The sequence below is a fragment of the Cornus florida genome, unplaced genomic scaffold (genome assembly GCF_030987335.1).
Source record: "Cornus florida cultivar Cherokee Brave unplaced genomic scaffold, ASM3098733v1 CherokeeBrave_3.0.0_Hap2_Chr04, whole genome shotgun sequence".
Classification (NCBI taxonomy): Eukaryota; Viridiplantae; Streptophyta; class Magnoliopsida; order Cornales; family Cornaceae; genus Cornus; species Cornus florida.
Window position 1 is genome coordinate 102368041 of NW_026775574.1, and position 24188 is coordinate 102392228.

At 34.4% G+C, this 24188-nt stretch overlaps 1 protein-coding gene across 1 annotated transcript; it reads right to left on the reverse strand.

Moving 5' to 3' along the window:
• Positions 1–1982: 1982 nt before the first annotated feature.
• Positions 1983–19861, reverse strand: LOC132304305 (DEAD-box ATP-dependent RNA helicase 10). Its single transcript, XM_059801909.1, has 14 exons — positions 19703–19861; positions 18902–19051; positions 18555–18678; positions 18357–18426; positions 16318–16380; positions 13314–13388; positions 11959–12078; positions 6853–6894; positions 6695–6769; positions 4700–4846; positions 4420–4557; positions 3715–3826; positions 3546–3634; positions 1983–2298 (listed from the first exon to the last, which is right to left on the reverse strand). The coding sequence occupies exons 2-14, from the start codon at positions 19035–19037 to the stop codon at positions 2182–2184; spliced, it is 1308 nt and encodes a 435-aa protein (XP_059657892.1). The 5' UTR covers positions 19038–19051; positions 19703–19861; the 3' UTR covers positions 1983–2181.
• Positions 19862–24188: the final 4327 nt, after the last annotated feature.

A 24188-nucleotide genomic window follows, 5' to 3' on the forward strand; every position in this document is an offset into this window, starting at 1 on the left:
TTCTGAATTTGACGTGATATTAATGTATCCCAATAAAATTTGTATGCTATAATGTATATTTTATACTAAATAATTAAAATTTATTTATTTATTTGGATTATTTTACATATTTATATGGTTGGCATTTGTTAATAGATTATAGGGTAATTTGCACCTACACCCCTCATATTTAAGGATATGTAGATATAACCTAAGGAGAGTGTGATTTAATTGCCCTCTCAAGTCTGTAAACTTGAACAACAACACCCTATAATAAGATTACTTAATTACCTTTTAACTTCTTAATTGACCCATTTAAATTATTAAAGTACAATATTAACCTTTATAGGTCCTTTTATTTGACCAAAATGACCCTTAGAAAAGCAAAAAAATAAAATTCTAACTCCACCAATGTGGCCACCAATGCCATATGCATACAGACAGGGGTGGACCCAGGAATTTTTAATTGGTAGGGAAACTAGAAACGTAAAATTAAAATTTTAAAAAACATAAAATCATTGTAAGAAATTTTTTTGTTCAAGTTTATAAATAATATGCAATAAAATTGAAGAGAAAAGTTGTCGATTGAATCATTGTTGTTGTCCAGTGAATAATTTTTTTTTTCTTTCTAATTCATAACAAAATATTTATGTATGTGTGTGAATATATGTGTGTGTAAATATAGTATGTTGTTATAAGGATTACCATAGTAATTAATCATTTTTTTTTTTTTTACTAAATTTGATTTCTATAGCAAGTGGTTTATTGGAATTTGAAGGGGTTAAAAGTAATTTCATTATTAAACTATTTTTAATATCAGGGAACCATATAGATTTTTTATAAAAAAATTAGAGAGATCAAATTTAAATTTTATATAGAAAACAACTATTAGTATCTATAATTTAGTACGAGTGTTACAAAAAATTTAGGGGGCCAACTTCAATTTTTAGGTAAAACATTACCATAAATAATTTTAATTTAATACTATAATAAGGTTTTGCAAAAAAAAAATTGTGAGGGCCATCGTGGATATTTTTTTTTTGTCGAAGGTCATTTTGGTCAAATCAAAGGACTTGTAAGATGTTAATATTTTTTGTGATTTAAATGGGTCAATTCAGAATTCAAAGGACAATTACATACTTTTATCATGTTTGGGGGCTGTGTTATTCAAGCTTGCAAACTTGAGGAGGCAATTGGATCACTCTCCCTAAATTGTATTTACCTGTCCTTATTACAAATCTGAAGGGGTGTGAGTGCAAATTACCCTAGATTATAATACCAAAAGCATAAAAAAATAAATTATTATAGTAAATCACTTCTCTTAAAAATTTTGACTTAATTACTGAGCAGTTAACATTACTTAAAATACAAATTTTACAAAATAAAATTATTAAAAATGCCCTTATGTACAACAATGAACACTTCAATAAAATTAAATAAAATAATATATATATATATATAATAAAATAAAATATAATTAAAATAAAAATAAACCCTAACACCCCCACCTGGACGCACCAAAAAGCCACTAAATTTCAGCCCTCTATCAACATTCTTCATCTAAGCATCAGCCATTGAAGTTTTTTCTTTTTCCTTTTTTTTATCACAACAATGAAAGAGGTGTGTGTATGTACATAAAAATACAGAGGAGTTATTTTGATCACTCGGTGCATACACTATATGCGCTAGTATAGAGAATGTACAAATATGACAGACTAGTCATTCGAAAGTTTATTTCCAAATTCAGTAAAATGAAGAGGAAGCCCTCAATTCCATGAGTTGACCTTTTTGCAAGTTTATGGACGAATATGTTTAGACTATTAAATACTTCTAAACACGAAAAATCGATAATACTTCGACAATAATGACCTATTAATTATGAGTATCTAAAAAATACTAATATGAATATACTCTACAACTGAGTAGTATTTTAGGTGAGAATTGTTTTTCCTTGAAAATGGAATGTGTATACGTTAGCCAAAATTGTTGAAAGCATGTCTATATAAATAGTGTCAAGTGGTTTTTTTTATTTTATTTATTTTTTTTTTTCAACTCAGGAATACATAAAATGTTTACCATAACCAAAATCGCCATATGATGTTATGAAAGTACTTTTCCTGCATAAAAACATATCTAAAAATGAATGCAGCACCGCACGATTAAAAAAATTAAACAACATTGTGTGTAAAGGATTCTCTTGCATCATCTTTTATTTGTCTTAGAGAACTTCCCATTCCTTGCCACATATCTGTCAATTTCTTCGTCGCCGTCGTCGCCTCGCCCTTTTCTTTTATACTTGCCCCCAGCTTCTTTAATTTTCTACAGAGGTTTAAGAAATTTAAAACATTTGAAAGGGATAAATCAGAAACAATGAGAAATAAGGCATAAGTTAAAAAATTACTCTACAAAAGTATTGAGGAAACATTAGTAAGGTTTCATTAGTAAGGGGTTATTAAAACAGTCATGAACAAAACTTTTGGAGGTAATCCCCTTAAATTCCAAAACAAAAGATGCATGCATAAAAAAACCAACATAAATAATAAATAAAATAAAATAAACAGTGAGCCAAGAGAACAAACAAACGGTTCTTCTACTTTGCAGGACACAGTCATACTATTGAGGCCAAAAGCCGAAGGTTTCCTTAGATAACTTTACACAATCTATTTATTTCCATCCCAAATAGAACTGTACAACCCACAACAGCAAACACCAAATTTTTCCTCCACGCGTAAAGGAAATTCACGCACAAGTTCTAATAACATTTTTGTTGGAATTTTGAGGTTTTAGAAGAGAACAGAACTGTGCCACAAAAGTGAATGTAAAATTAGAAAATTTGATTCGTTCAAAAGATCATTTCCACTTCCTTCCGGTTATTTTTACACTCATTAGGGAACATTTGAAGGTGGGGTTGGCTGGTGCACAAGTAATCCCATGTCAAATTAGAACTCACACTTGTGCAGCAACAGGATTTCCATGAAAGATATGCTTTTGTCACAAACATTATCTTTGCATCGTGAATTAACTTGCAATATTATTGATACATAAGAACGTACATGTCCTACCAGAGACATGAGGACTCAAATAGTCAACATGTCAGAAGTTTATAATAGCTGACTAAATTGTTATGAATTTTATGATACAATTTTTAAATATTGAACTTGTAAAGCAGTAAGCCACTGATGCCTTATCCCAAGGACTTGATGCTAGCCTCTGAGATGTTTTGTTTCTAGTATTATATTTCTGTAAAGTACACAGCCAGATCTAGTGCAATAACAGTTCAAAATGGCATTATGATGGATGTCATAGAAACCATGATTAGCACTATGTAATTGCCAACCTAACAGAGGACATTACCAAACTGCAAAGTTTGTGGCTTCAATACAAGTTCATCAGTTCGTAAGGCTAGATCAATATATTAGAAAGTGAAATTTATCCACTAACCCATGCATAAACAAGGAGATTGATTTGTTAAATCCACATTGCTAGAACTAAAACGATTGGTTTTGGTTGTGCAAAAAATAAACAAACATAACTTAATATAACAATGAAAAGTTTAAAATTAATACCATCAGGGATATTCTTTTGGCCTCCATTACCCGTTCCAATAGTAGCAGAACTTCTTCTTTTTGAGCTGGAAAATCAGGTAATTTTTTACCTGAAACACAAATAAGATGTTAGTCTTAGGAACACTTCCCCAGTATAGATTATCACGCTAGTATGGTTGAAGTTGCCTACCAATAAGCTTCTCTATCTGTGCATACCATTCCAACTCATACTGATTCACCAAAGAGATTGCAACACCAGACCGTCCTGCCCGAGCAGTTCTTCCAACTCGATGTATATAATCCTATAGGCCATTCCATGGATAGGCAAATTCAGGTGAGTCATATTAAGCAAGAATTACTAAATTCTTTCCACAAATTGTTGTCTGAGGTAAAACTAAGATAAAACGTTGATTTTCATTGATGTTTATTGTTTACATATATATATATATATAGAGAGAGAGAGAGAGAGAGAGAGATTCTCTTATCTAAATAAATCAGATATAAGATGTACAATCCAGGTGTCAGTTTAAATATTATCAACGCCTGTGATGAATAATCCATAGATCAATTAAGCATGATACAATCTGGTTATATATTACAATCGAAAAGCCACTAGCTGTCAAAAACTCAAATATATATAAATATATATTATTCACCAATGGGACCCTGAATGTACAAGGTAAGTTTAATTGTTTAGGAGGTCTCTAGATCTTTTTATTGCTAACCTAAAAAAGGTGAAAAACAGCAGAATTCACAAACAAAAACAGGACTAAAACCTGAAACCCAAACTGCAGAAGGGAACACTCATAAAGACTCCAGAAAAGGAGCAAAGGATTTGGCCTGAAAATACATGTCAAAACATGCATTTTGACAAAACATTGGAAGAAAGTCTAACCTTTGAATTCGATGGAATATCATAATTGATGACCATATCCACAGATGGAATATCAAGTCCTCTACTGGCAACATCGGTGCAGATAAGAATATTACACTCTCCTGCCTTGAACTTGTTTAAGGCTCCAAGTCTTTTGGCCTGCAACACATTTTTCATGGACATGAGGATGAATTTAGGATAACAGAAAAGAGCAACTAAAATGACTAGATATGAAGTAAGCGTATAACGAAAACCATGCAGAGGTTCTAGGTCAAATCTACCAAAGAAGACAAATGTATACCTGGGTCATTTGACCACTAATTGGAATGGCCCTTAAACCAAGGTTTCGAAGGATTAGAGCTAAAAGACGAGTTGAATCGCATGTCCGAGTGAAAACCATTGACGTACTTCCAGACATCTCGGTCAGTATGTATACAAGATAGCAATCCTGTAGCCAATGAAATATATGAATTTAGCACTAAACAAACATACTACTCAATGAAATTGTGATATCTATCATGAAGGCAAAATTTGCTTCAACTCTTTATTTAAATGCATGTTTGGGACCCAAAACTAACTACTCTACCAGTTGGTTACAAGAATTTTTAAAGGGTGTAACGCACACAAACAAACACATATTCCCTTCAGGAAAGTGGAAAGTTATTAAACCTTGAGCCAAAAGCCAGATCCTTTATATATCGTGTTTTTTTTTTTCAGAATTAAGCCATTTCTAAACACTAATGTCCTGAGGCTTACTTGTTGCCAGCAGTGTGCGGCTTTTGTTTGTTTGTGCTGGAGGTGGGGATGGGGCCAGAAAACAACTGCAACCTTATAAACAACAAAGGGGATTTTCATCACCCAAATTATTCTTTTACTTTTTTACTGAATTGTTTTACTTGTAAAATCTGGCAATTCAACACATCCGATAATCTTGCTAAAACATTAATCTTGTTCAATTTATCCAATAATATTTTTTTTAAAAGTATTACTTTATGTGAATACCTTTCAAACCTCTACTGTACTGTGAAAACTTTCACTATCTGTGCTTAATTATCTATTAGGAGAACAAGATTGGAGATATGTTTGTTAATACCATTAGTATTAGGAGTTAAGGAATAATTCTAGTATATTATGTGATCAACATATACCTACATAGCTGGAAAAAAATCTAAAAAATAACTACAAGATCCAATGTGTTTCATGGAACAAAATTTGGTTGACTAACTTTCTTGAACTGCCTCAAAATAACCATGATAAACGGAGTAATACACAATTTGAAATTTTTTACCTATAAAGTATCCCATAACAGATCGTCAGAATCATTAAAGTTTCATTTCAATTTGGGTAACTAGCACCAATAACCAACTGCATTACCAGGCATTCAGAATTAGACTCATGCTAAAATCTTTAAGGCTCAGTTTGATTAGGTGGAATATTTTTTTTTTTGATAAGTAAAAATATATTGGAAAGACGTTCAAAAAGGGAAAGCAGTTTGATTAGGTGGAAATAGTGGGAAAGGAAAAGAAACGGAATTTTTTTGAACTTTTTAAGAGTTTGGATGGAAGGAAAAGGAAAATTTTGTGGGAAAGTAACTTTTCATAACCACCTAACTTTCCTACAAAAAACGCAGGAAAATTTTGCTTTCTTGAGAAAAACATATGAAATTTCATTTATACCCCTCTTTTTACTTTCTAAAATAAAATGTGTTTAAGCATAACTTTTACAATAATAATATAATAATTATATCCCTCTAGGTGTCCTACAATTTTTTTGCTTAGAATATTCTTATATTGCTTTTATTCTAAACAAATATATATATATATCAAATATAAATTTATTTAGACCTATTGCCATATTTTATAAAAATTGGGGCAATTTCGGTAAATCGTAATATTTTCTATTTTCATGATATCCAATGGTCCAGTAGGAGCCTCCTTCCCTCCATAACGCATAGATAGGAAGGTTCGCTCGGTTAGCTGATGAGCTTAAGTAGCCTGGAAGTCAGTGTGTGGTGGCGAGTTTCTTCGTTTAATCATCCATCTGACCGAAGGAAGCGGTAAGCCGATAGACTCACTAGTTTACGATGTCGAACCCTCATAGAGACGACCTATCTCTAATCTTAAGGTAGGAGGTACTATGAAATGAGACTTTCTCACAATTTTCTTTAAAAAAATTAATGCTAACCAAATCAATCCTAGAAATTTTATTTTCTTTCTTTCACTTTCACTTTCCAGTATTGATTTCCATCTAACCAAACGGACCCAAACAGTATTGTGATGCCATGGAAGAAGGAAACCTTGTGCTTTGCAGGGATAAAGCAATACTGCTGCTTCAGTGTATCAACAGTTGAATATTTAGATGCAGACTCGATCTGAAAGCATAAATAAATTGGCATTAGTTACAGATTCAAAAATAAGAAAAAAGAAATGTGTTAGTAAGTTTTCTTTATCATACCTTCACAGGATTCCTCAAACAGGCCCTTTGGAGCTTTTTCACCTGCATTAATGGAAATGTAATTTGGTTAGAAATTCAGCCCTTTACTACAATTTTCTTCTTTCACAATAATTTACCCATGTTTTTTTAATTAAAATACAAGTATTGATACGATCTCTGGTTTGGAGAGTGGAAGGTCTTATTCTGAAGAGGAAGTGTTGAAGGCACTGAAGAGCTGCAATGCGGACAAAGCACCAGGGCCAGATGGTTTCACTATGAGATTCCTCCTTGAGAGCTGGGAAGTAGTTAGAGGGGAGGTGATGGGAAAGGTTTGAATGCCACGTTCATTATGCTCATTCCTAATTAGGTGGGGGAGGAGGGGGGGAAGAGTGAAAAAGCTATTTGAATGAAAAATGCTAGGTTTCGGTGATATGCTAGTGGCGGTTTCGACCTATTAGTTTGGTGGGATGCATCTACAAATTAATAGCTAAAGTCCCTGCTTTGAGATTGAGGGATGTTTTGGATGGGGTGATTTTGGATTCCCAAAACGCTTTTGTTGGAGGCTGTCAGATTTTAGATTTTGTCCTTATTGTGGAGGAGTGTGTGGATTCTAGACTCAGTAATGGGATTCCTGGTGTTTTGTGCAAGCTGGACATTGACAAAGCTTACGATCATATAAGTTGGAGATTTCTTCTCTAGTTATTGGAGAGAATGGGGTTTGATGAGAAATGGAGGAGATGGATAGAGTTTTGCATTTCAAGTGTTCACTTTTCGGTTCTTGTGAATGGATCTCCGACAGGTTTCTTCAATAGTTCGAGGGGCCTAAGGCAGGGGGGATCCGCTTTATCATTTTTTGTTCCTCGTGGTGACGGAGGCCCTTAGTAGAATGATGAGAAGAGTTTTGGATATGGGGTACCTACTTGGTTTTCAGGTGGGTCGAGATGCTTCTAGTCAGTTGAAGATTTCCCATTTGATGTTTGCCGATGATTGTGATGCAGATGAGTCTCTCGGATGAGGTTTTTGAGATGTGTTCTAATTTGGTTTCAAGTGGTCTCTGGCTTGAAGGTAAACGTGGGAAAGAGTGTTATGGTTCCTATCGGGGAAGTTCCTGAGATTTCTAGGTTGCAGTATTGGTTCTTTTCCTTTATCATTTGGGGTTGCCTCTTGGGATATCATCGAGGAGAGAGAGATGTTGGGAACCCGTGGTGGAGAGGTTTAAAAGGAGGCTGGCAGGGAAGAAGCAGATCCTTCCAAAATTTGGGAGGGTCACTTTGATGAAGAGTGCTTTGTCGAGCCTTCCAACTTACTTCCTCTCTCTTTTTCAGAGTTGAGAGAATTGAAAGGTGGTAACAAATTTTCCTTTGGGGTGGAATGGGAGAGGAATTCAATTATCATTTGGTTGGTTGGGATCAAATGTGCAGCCCAACCCGGATTAGAGGTTTGGGAATTAGAAGATTGTTGCCTTTCAATAAGGCCCTTTTTGGGAAGTAGTTATGGAGATTTGGGGTGGAGAGACACAAACTTTGGAGGAGGGTGGTAGCATGCAAATTTGGGATGGAGATTTGGGGTGGAGAGACACAGACTTTGGAGGAGGGTGGTCGCATGCAAATTTGGGGAGGCGAGAGGTGGATGGTGCTCCAATGCTCCACTAAGGTGAGAATCCCAAATGATGTTGGGATTTGGAAATTTATTCGGAAGTGGTGAGATGAATTCTATAAACACATTAGATTTCAAGTTGGGGATGGGAGGGGATCTGTTTTTGGGAGGACATTTGGTGTGGCGATTGTTCTCTTGCTCACTTTTCCCGGACTCTTCAGGATTGCAATGGATAGACAGACTCTGGTGATTGATTGTTATTGCCTCGCTAGCAGGAGAACGTTCTGGGATGTGCATTTTTTGATGCATTTTCAGGATTGGGAGGTTGGGGATGCCATTGTTTTTTTGGAATTGTTGTACTGTCGGGAGATTGTGGTTGGTGTCTCTGACTCTTGGGTGTGAGTTCCTTCTTCCCAAGGGCACTTTGATGTTCGATCTCTTTACAAGTGTATTACGGATGCCTAGAGGATCCCTTCCTGTAGAAGGCCATCCAGTGCTTTAAGGACCCCCTCAAAGTGGCTTTCTTTGCGTGGACTGCAGTGTTGGGGAAGATCTTAACCCAAGATAACTTGAGGAGGAGTAGACAGGCTGTGGTCAATTGACGCTACATGTGCAAGAGAGATGAGAAGATGGTTGATCACCTTCTTTTGCATTGCCCAGTGGCTAGGGATGGCAAATTCCCCATCCCCGCCGAGTCCCCGCCCCGCCCCGCCCCGCCCAGTTTAGTTTATAGCGGGGATGAGGATCCTTTTATGTAACGGGGATGGGGATGGGTGGTAAATTTTGAAAACCCGCCGGGGGCATGGGCGGGGAGGGGGAATGGGTAAACCCGTCCCGCCCCGCCCCGATTAAGTGTGATGTTTTTTTAAAAAATATATATATGTTAATCGGGGCCGGGGCCGGGTATGGGGGTGGTGGTGAAATTTTAAGCAGGGATGGGGACCGGGATGGGGATTGAAAAATTCAGCAGGGATGGGGATGGGGAATGAGATCACCGCCCCGCCCCGCCCCATTGCCATCCCTACCAGTGGCTCAGGATTGCCGGTTTTGTTAATGGGTTTGTTCGGGGTTTAATGGGTCATACCCTGTTCATCCAGATACTTGATTGCAGCTTGGAGGTGTTTTATAGTGGAGGCCCAAATTCGTGATTTCTGGAGGGCCGCACCTGTACATCTGGTGGTGTTTATGGCTTGTAAGAAATAGGAGATCCTTTGAGGGGAAGAGAATCCTATTGGGGCGTTGAAGTCCTCTATTGTTGGCACTATTTTTTGTCGGGTTCTAGGAAGAAATTGCAAATCCATGGAGGAGATTGTTGATTTTTTTTTTTTTGGTTGGGGGGGGGGGGGGGGGGGGGGTCCTACTTGAGAGTTTAGCGGCCCTATTAGGCCTTGTGTATTTTTTGAGGGATGTGTTCCCCTTTTGAAGGCTTCTTTTATGCAATTTTTACTTATCAAAATATATTTATACACAAGAGGGCATTAAAACATGAGCACTTAATAAGGTATCTTAACTGCTTCTATGATTCTATCAGATCAAATTACAATACCATCGGCTCAATTACTGATGCAGTAATGCATGACTAAAATATTTCTTCACATTTTTTTTTTTTTTCCATTTTCCCAGTGCAAGTGTGTCAAGCTCTTATTTCTACTGCAAATCTGTGACATACTTCTTATATCCCGTGTATTTTTCTACTGCACAAGTTAATGATTTACTGAAGGATGGATACAAAAAGTAGAAACAGCTGGCATGTTAGATCATTTGAAATATGAAATGCTTCCTGAGACACTCGCTGCATCTTCTTGCCGTGCCGCTAATGTAGGCACCCTACGAGATCACATATGCTAGCGCTAAGCTCAAGTAAGGAACATGGTAAGAGTAGAAGGTGACATGAATAATTGGTATACATAGTATTATTCATCCCGTGAAGTATGGTATAGAAGAGTGGGAACATAATTACACCAAGCTTTATAAGAAAGAATACATAAGATATAAAGTAGTGGAAGACTTTGCCTGTACAAAGGAAAAAGTAGATACCAAAGGATCAATATATACAGAACCACAAAATATAAGATTTAGAATATCATGAATTTGAAGGGCCCCGACAGTAACATTAATACTTCACGTTTGTTGGCGAAAAGTAGTAAGATAAGGACCACGGGGTGTCTTTTCATAGTTGGACTAGCAGTCTCTATATAATTTCTGTCCACAATCGAGTTGACAGGAATGATTTACAAAGGGTTAATTGAAGTTCGCAAGCCTGAGCAACTTGCTTGCTGTTGATTTATTTATTTATTTTTATGTGTGTTTGTATATTGGGAGCCAAGGCCAACTGACCATCCTGACCCAGCTTGAGGGAAGACTTCTACATCCAGGCTCCAACTCTACGCACGCCTTAAAGGGCTGAAGTGACACATTTATTTTCCAAGGTTTTGAAGATGTGCTAGTTACCAGCTTGCCTCTTACAAAACTACAATTATTTTGTACATAAGAACTTGATTCCTAATTGTTTAAAAACACTGCCAGTGATCCAAACATTCAAGTTATAGTAAGCAGTATGGCCTATCTCATAAATAAACAAGGATTCATCTCCAATAGAGTCAGCTTTAAGGCACCCAAACCAATTTTTTACAAACACTAACTGGTGTAATGGATACCAGAGACCTGTGACACGGATCGAGAAACACAATTATAACACATATGTGAATGATTGGGTGCATAATGACACTTTTTAAGGATGCAGGGAACAACTTCTAGGTCAATTAAGGATAAATGTTGCAAGTTCATGGGCAAGGATAAGGTGGGGTTAATAGAGAAATTCATAGACTTAGGTGAACTAGGAGATCAATAAAGAGAATACCAATGATGATAGAGACATACCGAGAAACGGCAGAATTTCATATGGTACAACTCATATCTTGAACAAAGTGAAAATATGTGATCTTTGGTGTTTAACAGAACAAACGTGAATAACTTCATCAAGTCGGCCAAGATCAAATCTGTTTATCAAATTGCTTCCCAATAGCTCAAGACATCTCTTTTCAACCAAAATATTCCATCAAAAATGGAAAAAAGTGGCAGGGGATCTCTATATATGTGATGACTTTTATGCCAAAAAGAACAAGCTTTAGGGATTTTTAGAGATTCCTTTTTTTTTTTTTTTTTTTTTTTTTTTTTGAAAAATACAATTTCAGAAACAAGTTTCCCTAGAACTTTAACAATTCAATTTGTGTGTGTGTGTGTCTGGTGGGGTTGGGAAGGAAGCAGCAAGCCTCATCACTCAGAAAGAACTGAGTACAAAATAGTTATAAACCCATTCCTAGTTTTTTAATTGATATCCGACAGAGTGAGAACTATTGAATTGGAAAACAGATAGATCATTCATCAATATATTCATTTGCTACTTTTTGCGAAGGTATCAAGTGCAAGACAATCTTGAACTTATAAAAGTAAATAAACAAATGACACAACAATCAACTAAAAAATGATAAATGAACTTCTGAATACATGAAGATATACTCAAACATGTACCTTTTTTGTCATAGTAGCAGAAAATAAATATGTCCTTCTCTCACGAGGAATGACATTCAAAATTTCATCAATCGCTTTCTCAAAATCTTCATTTAGTAACCTGTCCGCCTCATCTAGTACCTGCCAAGCATACACACAGGTCATATAACTATGTGCGGAACAAGTCACCTCGTATGTAATGTAAACATGTAAAAAGCACTTCCATATTTCAGTATTTCCCCACTGTTTTCAACACACTTAAGATTTTTTTTTCTTAGTTAGTACTCACACACACGTCTCCACTGAGGCTTGAACCCCTAACCTCTATTTGATCATAACTGGTTGACTTGCAAAATGTCTGGGCCAGATCAGCCACATAGCATGACATAACCCAAGACACGCCAGATTTCGTGAGACATTGCAATTTAGCCACTCAAATACCAACCCATCATTTCCCTCATTCTTTCTCCTGCTTTTCTACATTCAATCCAAATACACCCAAGACTAAACTTTGCTATCTACATTCCTACATCAAAACATCAATTCATCTTAACATGTTTTGGGGTTCAGAAAAAATCACAGTTGAATTTGTTCAACCATAAAAATTAGGTCCACGTTTCTTTTGTTTGTTCTACCATATAAGCAATATCTTCAACCTTTTTCCACATATGTTTTGAATTTGATTATGTATAAACATTGATGATACATTTTTTAGTCATTTTTACTTCTTGTCGATCAAGGTAAGCTGATCTAAAGTTATTGTAGCAGCACGTGTTAATCTTTTAGGAAATTTTACATTTTACATGTGTTAAATGGTACTTTTTTTTAATTTATCTTAAATCGATATACTATATTGTTTTATTCTTTTTCATGATTTTTTTAGTTTGTGTCAAATATTGTAACAATATTATTGTGTCACTACTAGCGTTGTAACAATATTATCGTGTATCTCCTAATATGAAACCAATAGGTTGCATTTGAATTGTCCCATTTCCTCTTAAGCCAGTGACAAATATACTGCAACTTTGATTGACTTTAAGTAGCGAATAGGGCACACATAGCAGTGTTTATGAATATCCTGTGTTGGAAATAATATTAAAAAAAAAAGAGAAGCCTGTTTCTATGCTTAAGTTCTCTGTTATTTGTACTCTTTTTTGTTGGGTTTCAGGAAGAGATTATAGATCTACGGAGGAAATTATTGTTTTTTTGGCCTCTCTGAAGGTCTAAGGCGCCCTTTAGCCTTTTGTTTTGTATCTTTCGTTTCCGCTCCCCTTTTTGAGCGTTTTTAATATATTCTTACTTATCAAAAAAAAATAATATTAAAAAAAATAAAAAAATAAAAAAAAAACTCACATCAGCATATGAGAAAAACTTACCAAGTATTTTAGCATGCGAAGAGAGAAACCCTTAGTATTGGACAGATGATCCACAAGGCGTCCAGGAGTTGCCACCTAAAATGAAGCCCCAAAGCAAAATGACAACAAAAAATAAACAACCAACTGAAAGTCAACCAAAATAAACTAGCAAAGCAAAATCAATGATGGTAACTAATTATTTTTTTTTATTTTTTTTTTTTTTTGTATTTTGTTGAAGGTTCAAAGGTAAACACATCATGTTGTAACAGTCTAACTTCAGCCTTGAGTTGAGTAGCTTCAGATGGTAAATCTTGAATTGTAACTTCCTTCTGTTTTTGCTTATCAGGACGAGATAAAATTTCTATGAGGTTGTAAGAAGCTAGGTCTGGTTTGATAGGTTCTTAGATGAACAAATTTGTAAGATCATTCATATTTTTCATTAGGATATTGTATATTATCTATCATATTAAGTAGTGCTTGTTTTTTGTCCCTTGTTAAGACATTGATGCTTTCCATTTAATATATTTGTGCTTCAAATAATTATTCAAATGAATTTTGGTTGAAGTTTTAAAAATAAAAACATCATGTTCTAACTGTCTAACTTCAGCCTTGAGTTGAGCAACTTTGGATTGTAAATCTCGAATTGTAACTTCCTTCTGTTTTTTGCTTATCAAAATGAGAGAAAATTTCTTTAAGGTTGTAAGAAGCTAGGTCTGGTTTGACAGGTTCTTAGATAAACAAATTTTTGAGTTTCACTAAATGTTCATATTTTTCAGTAGGATCTTTTATATAATATCATGTTAAGTAGTGCTTGTTTTTCATCCCTTGTTAAGACATTGATGCTTTCCATGTAATATACTTGTGCTTCAAAAAACTTTTCAATAGAATTTTCTACATGATCTATCTCTTGATTGGATGATTCAGAAGAATCACTATTTGAAAGAATGTCTTCTTCTTGGATTTCATTAAGTTCTATTCCAAAATCAGAACATTCACAACATTCGCTACAACAGTCTATATCTTGTAGACAATTGATTAATAGTTCTTTTGTTTCTTTCAGAATTTATTTAGTCTTTAGTCTTTAGTTTATTTTTTTCTTAACATTGCAATGAGTCTTATAATGGCCTTTCTGTCCACATTTGTAACAAGTTAAGGAGTTTTTGAAGATTTAGTATATTTCCGCTTATATTATTTAGACTTTTTTTTAGAATAGTTTTGTTTTGGAGTTGAAGATTTAATGGGTCGATAACCAAATTGTTTATAGATGGATCCTAAGAAGGATAAAGGTAAGAGATTGGCAGGTTGGAAGAAGCAATATTTGTCTAAGGGGGGTAAAGTTACTCTTATAAAGAGCACTTTATCGAGCCTACCCACATATTTTTTATCCATGTTCCATATTCCATGCTCCGTTGCTGATAGGATTGAAAAAATTCAAAGGGACTTCCTGTGGGGCAGAAGAGGAGATGCGTTTAAGTATCACCTTGTCAAATGGGAGTAAGTTTGCAAGCCTATGTAGTTAGGGGGTCTTGGAATTAGAAGACTAGTTGCTTTTAATCAAGCTCTCTTGGGCAAATGGTTGTGGAGATTTGGGAGGGAAAGACATCGTCCCTGGCGAAGGTTAGTCTCATGCCGGTTTGGGGAAGAGATTAGTGGCTGGTCTACTAGTCCGGTTACCCTTGTGGGAGGAGTTGGCATGTGGAAATCCATTCGGAAGGGATGGGACGTCTTCTCTTCTCATATTAGATTCAAAGTCCGTGATGGCAAATGTGTTCATTTTTGGGAAGATCTTTGGTGTGGTGATCACCCACTATCTCGTACATTTCCTAGACTTTATAGTATTGCAGTTGATAGGCATGCCTACGTAACTGACTGTTATCGACTTGATAGCAGTGGGATTGCGTGGCATGTGCACTTTCAACGTTCCTTTCAGGATTGGGAGTAGAATGAGGTTTGTGTCTTCCTAGATCAGTTGTATCGGCAGGTAGGAGTAGGCAGAGGAAGTGACGATCTGATATGGATTCCATCTTCCCATGGCCGCTTTGAAGTGCGATCTTTATTCCTATGTTTATCTAATTTTGATCACCTTGACTTTCTGTGGAAGACCATTTAGCGCTCTATGGCTCCAACTCGGGTGGCATTTTTTGTATGGACCGCTGTTTGGGGTAAGATTCTGACGATTGATAATTTGAGGAAAAGGGGGGATTGATTTGTCAATTGGTGTTGCCTATGCAATTAAGATGGTGAGTCAATTGATCATATTCTCATGCATTGCCCCATGGCGCACAACTGTTGGAATCTTATTCTTGGGTTGTTTGGCATGCGAATTCCACATTCTTCTAAGGAGTTGATTCATGCTTGGAGAGAATGTCGTGTGCGGAGAGATGTGCGTGATTACTGGAGAGTCGTTCCACATTGCGTTTGGTGGTGCATCTGGAAGGAGAGAAATAACAGAATGTTCGAAGGGAATGAGTCATCTACGGTGACGCTGAAACTTTTTATTATTCGCTCTCTTTTTAATTATGTCAAGAGGAGTTCTTGCTCCTCTTCCGATGATTTAATTACTTTCTTGGATTCATTGGGGCCTTAGTCTCGATTCCAATCTTGTAATTGGGACGTGTTCCCCTTTTGAACGCCTTTTTATTTAATTTTTACTTATCAAAAAAACAAGGATAAAGGTCATCTTTTCTGGAAACAATGTCGTCCTTCTAAAATTTTTATCAATAAGTAACATGGTTTAGTTTAAGTCAAGATATTAACGGCATTATCCCAATATAGCTGAAATTTGTTTGAACTTTTTTTTTTTTTTGACAAGTAAATTTGTTTGTACATTTCAGCAGTAATACTTCAAATCTGGATAGTATAATAACTAATAAGTGTGACAACATGTACAGTATATCAGGTACATGTTTTGTAGCTGCAGTCCACTACGAAAAAAAGACATCAAAAAATAAATGAATAAAAAAAGGCATGTTGACACAACTATCCAACCATCCATACTTTAAAAGAAAATTTAGAGAACACTTACAACAATGTGTGGTCGTTTTCCTAAGGCAATGCCCTGTTGCACAATGTCTATCCCTCCAACAAGCTGGAAAAATGATAGCAGAAACCACTTATTGACGTGTTTAGATCAGCTTAAACGGGGAGGGAGAGAGAGAGAGAGAGAGAGAGAAGAAAAAGAAAAGAAAAGAAAAAAAAAAAAAACGAACATGAGACTTTCCTTTCAACCATTATCTGGTAGACAATAGAACACATTATCCTTCAAGAGAAGCATCATATATTAATAACGTCCAAAGATATATAAGGCATTTAATTGATTCTAAATGGTTTTTATGCCCCTATTCTTATACTTTCAGAAACTCTACCCTTGGTTGTCCTAAGGAAGAAGATATCTAGTATCACTGATTCTTACCTCCAATGCACTCATATCACGCACATATTGGACTAAATGTGCACTATTACAGGAATGCTTTCCTTAATCAAGAATTTTGTTTAACAAAATATTAACATGCTTCAAAAAGAAATTACAATTGAAGAATTTGGTTGTTGTTTGTTACAATCCAGCATTTATTGGGAAGGCAGGCTTCTGAAATCAGTAACATGCAAGTGCTCGCAAAGAAAAGTTGGTTTGATCATTTACTGGCATTGAACCACCTCATATAAAGTATCCCCAAAGAAATAAACAACTATGTTATATGGAACGGAGTGTTGGGCCCTAAAACAGAAACAAGAGCAATGCCTTCATGTAGTGGAAATGAGAATGCTAAGATGGATGAGTGGAGTGGCTAGGAGGGATAGGGTCACAATGAGAGCATGTGGGAGTGTGAGAAATAAATTAGGGGTGGCTCCCATTAGTGAAAAAACTAGAGAGAGTAGACTTAGATGGTGTGGAAACCTACATCGGAGACCTAGAGACGCGCCAGTCAAGCAAGAAAGACCAGTTGTAATAGAAGGTAAGAGATGGAGTGGGCTACCAAAAATAACATGCAATGAGGTTACTAAAAATGATTTTAAAAAGCTAAATATAGTAGGCAAAACGGCATGTGATAGGAAGGACTATAGAAAGAGATTTCATATGGCCGACCCCATTCACATGGAATTAAGGCAAGGATGATGTCGATGGCAATGGCGACGAAAGAAATAAACAACAGAGAAAACAAATGCACTTAGTTGCAGGGGTAACAGGTGACTAGACAACAGCACAGAACCTTAATGAAGGATCCAAGGTTCACTAAACCAGAATTTCATGTTGTCTATCCACGCACATATATACAATCAAAATAACAAGTTTCTAACCATCAAAAGTCAAACAATCAAAAACTTAGCCAGTCCTTTTGGTAAATAAGATGCCCATTAGGCAGTCTTGCTACATGGGCAAATCCAACTCCATGTCTTTAATGCTTTCTCTAGTCTGCTAAAGAAGTTTTATCCAGCACGAGATCCTTGCAGAAGTTTCCAAATATACATTAGATATACAAGGATTTTGTCACCAAGGTGCACTTCGCTTATGCAACAAATTATGCACATTAAAGGCTCCTCTCCAGACTTCAATCCAGAGATTGTGGTTCCAAACCAATGCAAAAGAGAGTCTGAAACAATTAATTTGAGTCTATTGCTGCATATTATAATTCACCTCATTCCTATCATTTAATCATAAAAAATATATCTATCACAACTTGAACTTGTTTAACCTTCCTTTCGCAAAGCATGTGAAGATCGAAAGTTATGGTAAAGGAGAATTCCAGAATTTCCCTTGTAATATGAAAAAAATTAACTACCTTTAGCAAAATACTCAATCTAATCTAGTAGGCAATTTTGTAAACTGCTACTCAAAAAATAAGAAGTGTTAATTACTACACTTTAGAGTGCTTGAGGCCAAAAGTCTGAAACGAGGACAAAAACAATAAATTGACCTTTCAACATAAGGCTACAACCTAATTAACATAAAATACAATGCAATGCAATAATAAGTGAAATATGACATGAGGAAGACTGTGAACCCTGAAATTTGAAGATATATGCACACACATATATTTATATGGAATAAATTGGCAGATAGCTCACCACTGCACACTTTACACCAATGCCAGATCCTAAAGCTTCAAATTGCTCAGCGATCTGAATAGCAAGTTCTCTAGAATAAGGGGGAAAACAATGAATGACATAAAGCACGGCAAAATCCAGATAAAATCCAATTACAACAAAAGATGTACAAATATTAATTTTCTTCTCAAACTCAAACCAACAAATCAGATGTCAAACCGTGTTGGAGAGAGCACACATGCAAAGAACGCCCGTGGGGTTTCTAAAAGGGCTTGAAGTATAGGGAGTGCAAAAGCTCCAGTTTTACCGGAACCAGTCTGTGCAAGTCCTATCAGGTCCTTTCCTAAATCACAAAATCCATGGAATAGAACCAGCATGTCAAACATACACCCCAAAATGAATAATGTCCCATAAAGTACGGATGACTCCAATTAAGAGGATGAATTTAAAAAGAAAATAGTAATCATTTAGATACTAGAAATAAGCTAAAAAGGAGACTGCTTGTGAAAAACAAAATATAAATAAGAAATATCAGTATTGCAGATGAAGAAATAAAGAGAATGGACCTTCCAATGCATGAGGAATAGATTCAGCCTGTATCTTGGATGGGTTTTTCCAGCCCAAACTATCACAAGCTTCCACCAATTGCTCACATACTCCCAGATCTTTAAATGACTTGCCCACTTCTGTGTCTTCTGCCATCCTTTTCTGTATATCTACCAAAAAAATAAAAGACATCAAATCAAGTTAAAAGACAAAGTAAAACCCAAATGATGCAAAAGCATTTCTATGAAAATGGTAAAACTGAAATAAATAAAAATAAAAAATAAAAAGAAAGAAATGTACTGAAACCAAAATCGTCTTCAACAAACACATATCCATATCCAAACTATTCTTGAAATAATCATTTTCATGGTGTTACCATTGTATTCAATGCCCATTCCACTAATTTCTAATCGCTGTCCTGTACAGATTTCACTACCCTTTAAATTATCAGCAGACAAAAGTAAACAGTGACAATTACTTGAAGCATGGCTTATGAAGAGACAGGGAGGGTATCATAAGGTTTCCATGTTCAACAGTAGATAGGTCTTCATTCTCAATGGTCCCATGTATCTAAAATTAAATTTCTTTCACTTTTCCTTCCTTTCTCATCAAACAAATAGATTATACCCCTAAGGTTACTAGCTCAAGCTATATTTACTTTGTTAGTTTTCCAGATGGTGAAAAACTCAACTCAACTTAGATTGGTTCTAGAAAACAAAAAATATTTTTTCAGGCTCAGTTGAGTAAGTTTTGTTTCCTAGAGACCAAACAATCAAGTCTGAAATTAAAAATAAAAAAATAAAAAAACTTCCTTTTCATACCTTTTTTCCTCAGAAACCAAACAGAGTAAGGGATTTCGAAGCACTGAAGAACAAGAAGAAGAATGAATGCTGAAGGCAGCTCCCAAGTTCCAACAACGGCAACGATGGAATCAATTCGTCAGCTCTTCGTAGCGGCAAGGGCTCTGAACTTCTGACTTGTGCCGCGTTAATAATAGGGTTAGTTGGGAACGGGTTTGGACCGGGTTAAGATGAGTAGGTCAAAACGGGTTGTGACCCATATTATAAATAAAAAATAAAAAAACTTTTTTTTTCCTCACTCTTTTAAAAAATAAAAATAAAAATTATTACTACGTACTTTAGACTTATTAATACCACTATCGTATTCTTGTCAAATAAAAGTAAAAGATTAATTAGTTATCTTTTCTTTGATATTTAAAATTAAATCCAAGTTGGTACTGAATTGAGGCCTTTTAGGCCACAATAAATACTAAATGCAATAAAAATACAAAAATTTAAAATTTTTAATAAGTTTAGGTAGTTGGAAATGAACACTTCAGAACTCCATAAAAACCCAGCTCCCCTACATAATTTGTATCAGAATTGAAGCACTGAGGTTCCGTTTGGTTACTAAGAAACATAAAAAGAAAGAAAGGAAAAATAAAATAGATCGGAACTTAATTGAAATAAGCACTTCATTATCTAATCTTTGAATTGTGATGCTATTTTGTTTTTTTATCGTAATATATTCACATTGTTAATAAAATAAGCTACATGGGTTGATGCTTACATGTTAATTGGAATTGGTTGCATTGGTCCACAGATGTTAATTGAAATTACTTATTGGGTATAATATAGACACAATTTATAGTCATCTTTATTTGGTTTAATATGTGATGTACATGTATGTGAAAATAATTTGATAACATCAATAAAATATATGGGGTAAGTGAAAGAAACACTCTTTAAAGTATCCTTTTCATAGCACTTTTACATTTTATTTAAAAAGATGTATAAAAAAACACCCATATTTTTTTTAATTTGTGCAAAAACACCCATCAATTAATATAATGCCCATTTTACCATTTTACTCTCCCAAAAATGCCTCTACCATACCTTACTCTCCATCCCAAAACCGCAACCACTGTCTGCGACCGTAATAGGTCTTGATGCACCGGTGATGAACTGGGTCTCTAACAGGCAATGAGATTGCTCATGGCAGAACCAAGAGTTGGAGAAGCATACTCTATCCCTTTATATCGAAACATCTGATAAGTGAACCCGACACACACACACAAGAACTCTAAGGAGGCAGGTTTTACCCACAAGAAATCTGTCAAATGGAGGAAGTGGTGTTTTTCTGTAGAAAATGAATAACATACTCACTTGGTCTGTTAAACATACTGGCATCACGATCCAAGCTTGGAGCCTGTATTGCAATCACCGGAGAAGAAGGGGCATGTGAAAAAAGTGTTAGATCTACTCGCATGAGCGTGTGGCGGCGAGTGGGCGGCGATGTTTAGTCCGGCAATGGTGGTCTGTGCTCGAAGTTCAGTTGATATATGGTAAAATCACACATATTACTAATATGCTTGCTAGCATGTAATTCTGTCCTAGGGGCTGTTGAGTCAACAGTGTTGTATTTACGGGTCGCTTTCCTAATTAAGCTGCCTACCTATATTTAGGATAGCAGTCACAAGCACTACTCAATCAAAGGATGACAGTCACGGAATTGATGGCAGTTCGCGAGGGCAATAACCTTAGAACAGCGGCCGGCGAGTAAGGGGAATCTCGACGAGTGGTGGCGATGGCAGTGAAGAGCGATTTCGGCGATGGGCAGTGGAGAGGACTGATTTAGCCGCGAGCTTGCGACGCCTCCGTCTTATCTCCCTCCCCGGAGACGCCTCCATCTTTATCTCATCCACTCCCCCACGACGTCATCTACCTCTCACTCTCTTTTCGTCGACGTGTATATTTATACTATGTGCAAAGTCTTTCAGTATTTCATTATTTATTTATTAATTAATATAAATTTTATAAAATTTAAAATTGCCTAATAAAATTAAAATTAATTCAAATTAACAAAATATAAAAAGAGTTTAATTCAAATTACAAAGTCCTACATTAGTTTTAAGTAAAAATGATTACATAAAAGCCTCTTATAAAATTATAGAGCTAAAAAAATAATAATCACGCTCTCTCCGTCTTTTGGCTAAGATCAAGTGTAATACTAAATTTTTTTAGATCTGCCTTTTGACTAACATTTTCTGATCTTTTGGCTAAGATCAAGTGTAGTATTACTTTCTCAGCTTTTGTGCAAAAAGTTTCAGTATTTATTTATTAATTGATATAAATTCTATAAAACTCAAAATTACCTAATAAAATTCAAATTAACAAAATATAAAATAGTTTAATTCACAATAAAGAACTCTCATTAATTATTATATTCCACGATATAAATTCTATATCTATATCTATACTATTATTAAATGTGCAAAGTGTTTCAGTATTTAAGTATTTATTTATTAATTGATATAAATTATATAAAACTCAAAATTACCTAATAAAATTAAAATTAATTCAAATTAACAAAATATAAAAAGAGTTTAATTCAAATTACAAAGTCCCACATTGGTTTTAAGTAAAAATGATTACATGAAAGCCTCTTATAAAACTATAGAACTAAAAAAATAGTAATCACACCTTCTCGGCCTTTTGACTAAGATCAAGTGTAGTACTAATTTTTTTTTTGTTGGCATTTTGGCTAACCTTTCTTGGTCTTTTGGCTAAGATCAAGTGTAGTACTACTTTATCGGCATTTGTGCAAAGAGTTTCAGTATTTATTTATTAATTGATATAAATTCTATAAAACTCAAAATTACCTTATAAAATTCAAATTAACAAAATATAAAAGAGTTTAATTAGCAATAAAGAGCTCTCATTAATTATTATATCACATAATATAAATTCTATAAAACTCAAAATTACTTAATAAAATTCAAATTAATTCAAATTAACAAAAATACAAAAGGAGTTTAATTCAAATTACAAAGTCCCACATTGCTTTTAAGTAAAGAAGATTACATGAAAGTATCTTATAAAAGTTTCAGTGTTTCAGTATTTATTTATTAATTGATATAAATTCTATAAAACTCAAAATTACCAAATAAAATTAAAATTAATTCAAATTAACAAAATATAAAAATAGTTTAATTCAAATTAAAAAGTCGCACATTGGTTTTAAGTAAAAAGGATTACATAAAAGTCTTTTATAAAACTATAGAGTTAAAAAAATTATAATCACACATTCTCGACCTTTTGGCTAAGATCAAGTGTAGTACTAAATTTTTTTGAGTCGGCCTTTTGGCTAAACTTTTTTGGTCTTTTGGCTAAGATCAAGTGTAGTACTACTTTCTCGGCCTTTGTACAAAAAGTTTCAATATTTATTTATTAATTGATATAAATTATATAAAACTCAAAATTACCTTATAAAATTCAAATTAATTCAAATTAACAAAATATAAAAGAGTTTAATTCACAATAAAGAGCTCTCATTAATTATTATATCCCACGATATAAATTCTATAAAACTCAAAATTACCTAATAAAATTAAAATTAATTCAAATTAACAAAATATAAAAAGAGTTTAATTCAAATTACAAAGTCCCACATTGGTTTTAAGTAAAAAAGGATTACATGAAAGCCTCCTATAAAACTATAGAGCTAAATAAATAATAGTCACACCTTCTCGACCTTTTGGCTAAGATCAAGTGTAATACTAAATTTTTTTGGGTCGGCCTTTTGGCTAACCTTTCTTAGTCTTTTGGCTAAGATCAAGTGTTGTACTACTTTTTTGGCCTTTGTGCAAAGAGTTTCAGTATTTATTTATTAATTGATATAAATTCTATAAAACTCAAAATTACCTAATAAAATTCAAATTAATTAAAATTAACAAAATATAAAAGAGTTTAATTCACAAAAAGTAGCTCTAACTCACGCGTTATAAATTATATAAAACTCAAAATTACCTAATAAAATTAAAATTAATTCAAATTAACAAAATAAAAAAAGAGTTTAATTCAAATTATAAAGTCCCACATTGGTTTTAAGTAAAAAGGATTGCACGAAAGACTCTTATAAAACTATAGAGCTAAAGAAATAATAATCACACCTTCTCGGTCTTTTGGCTAAGATCAAGTGTAGTACTAAATTTTTTTGGGTCGACCTTTTGGCTAACCTTTCTTGGTCTTTTGGCTAAGATCAAGTGTAGTACTACTTTCTCGGCCTTTGTGCAAAGAGCTTCAGTATTTATTAATTAATTGATATAAATTATATAAAACTCAAAATTAATATAAAAGAGTTTAATTCATAATAAAGAGCTCTCATTAATTATTATATCCCATGGTAAAAATTCTATAAAACTCAAAATTACCTCATAAAATTCAAATTAATTCAAATTAACAAAATATAAAAAGAGTTTAATTCAAATTACAAAGTCCCACATTTGTTTTAAGTAAAAAAGATTAC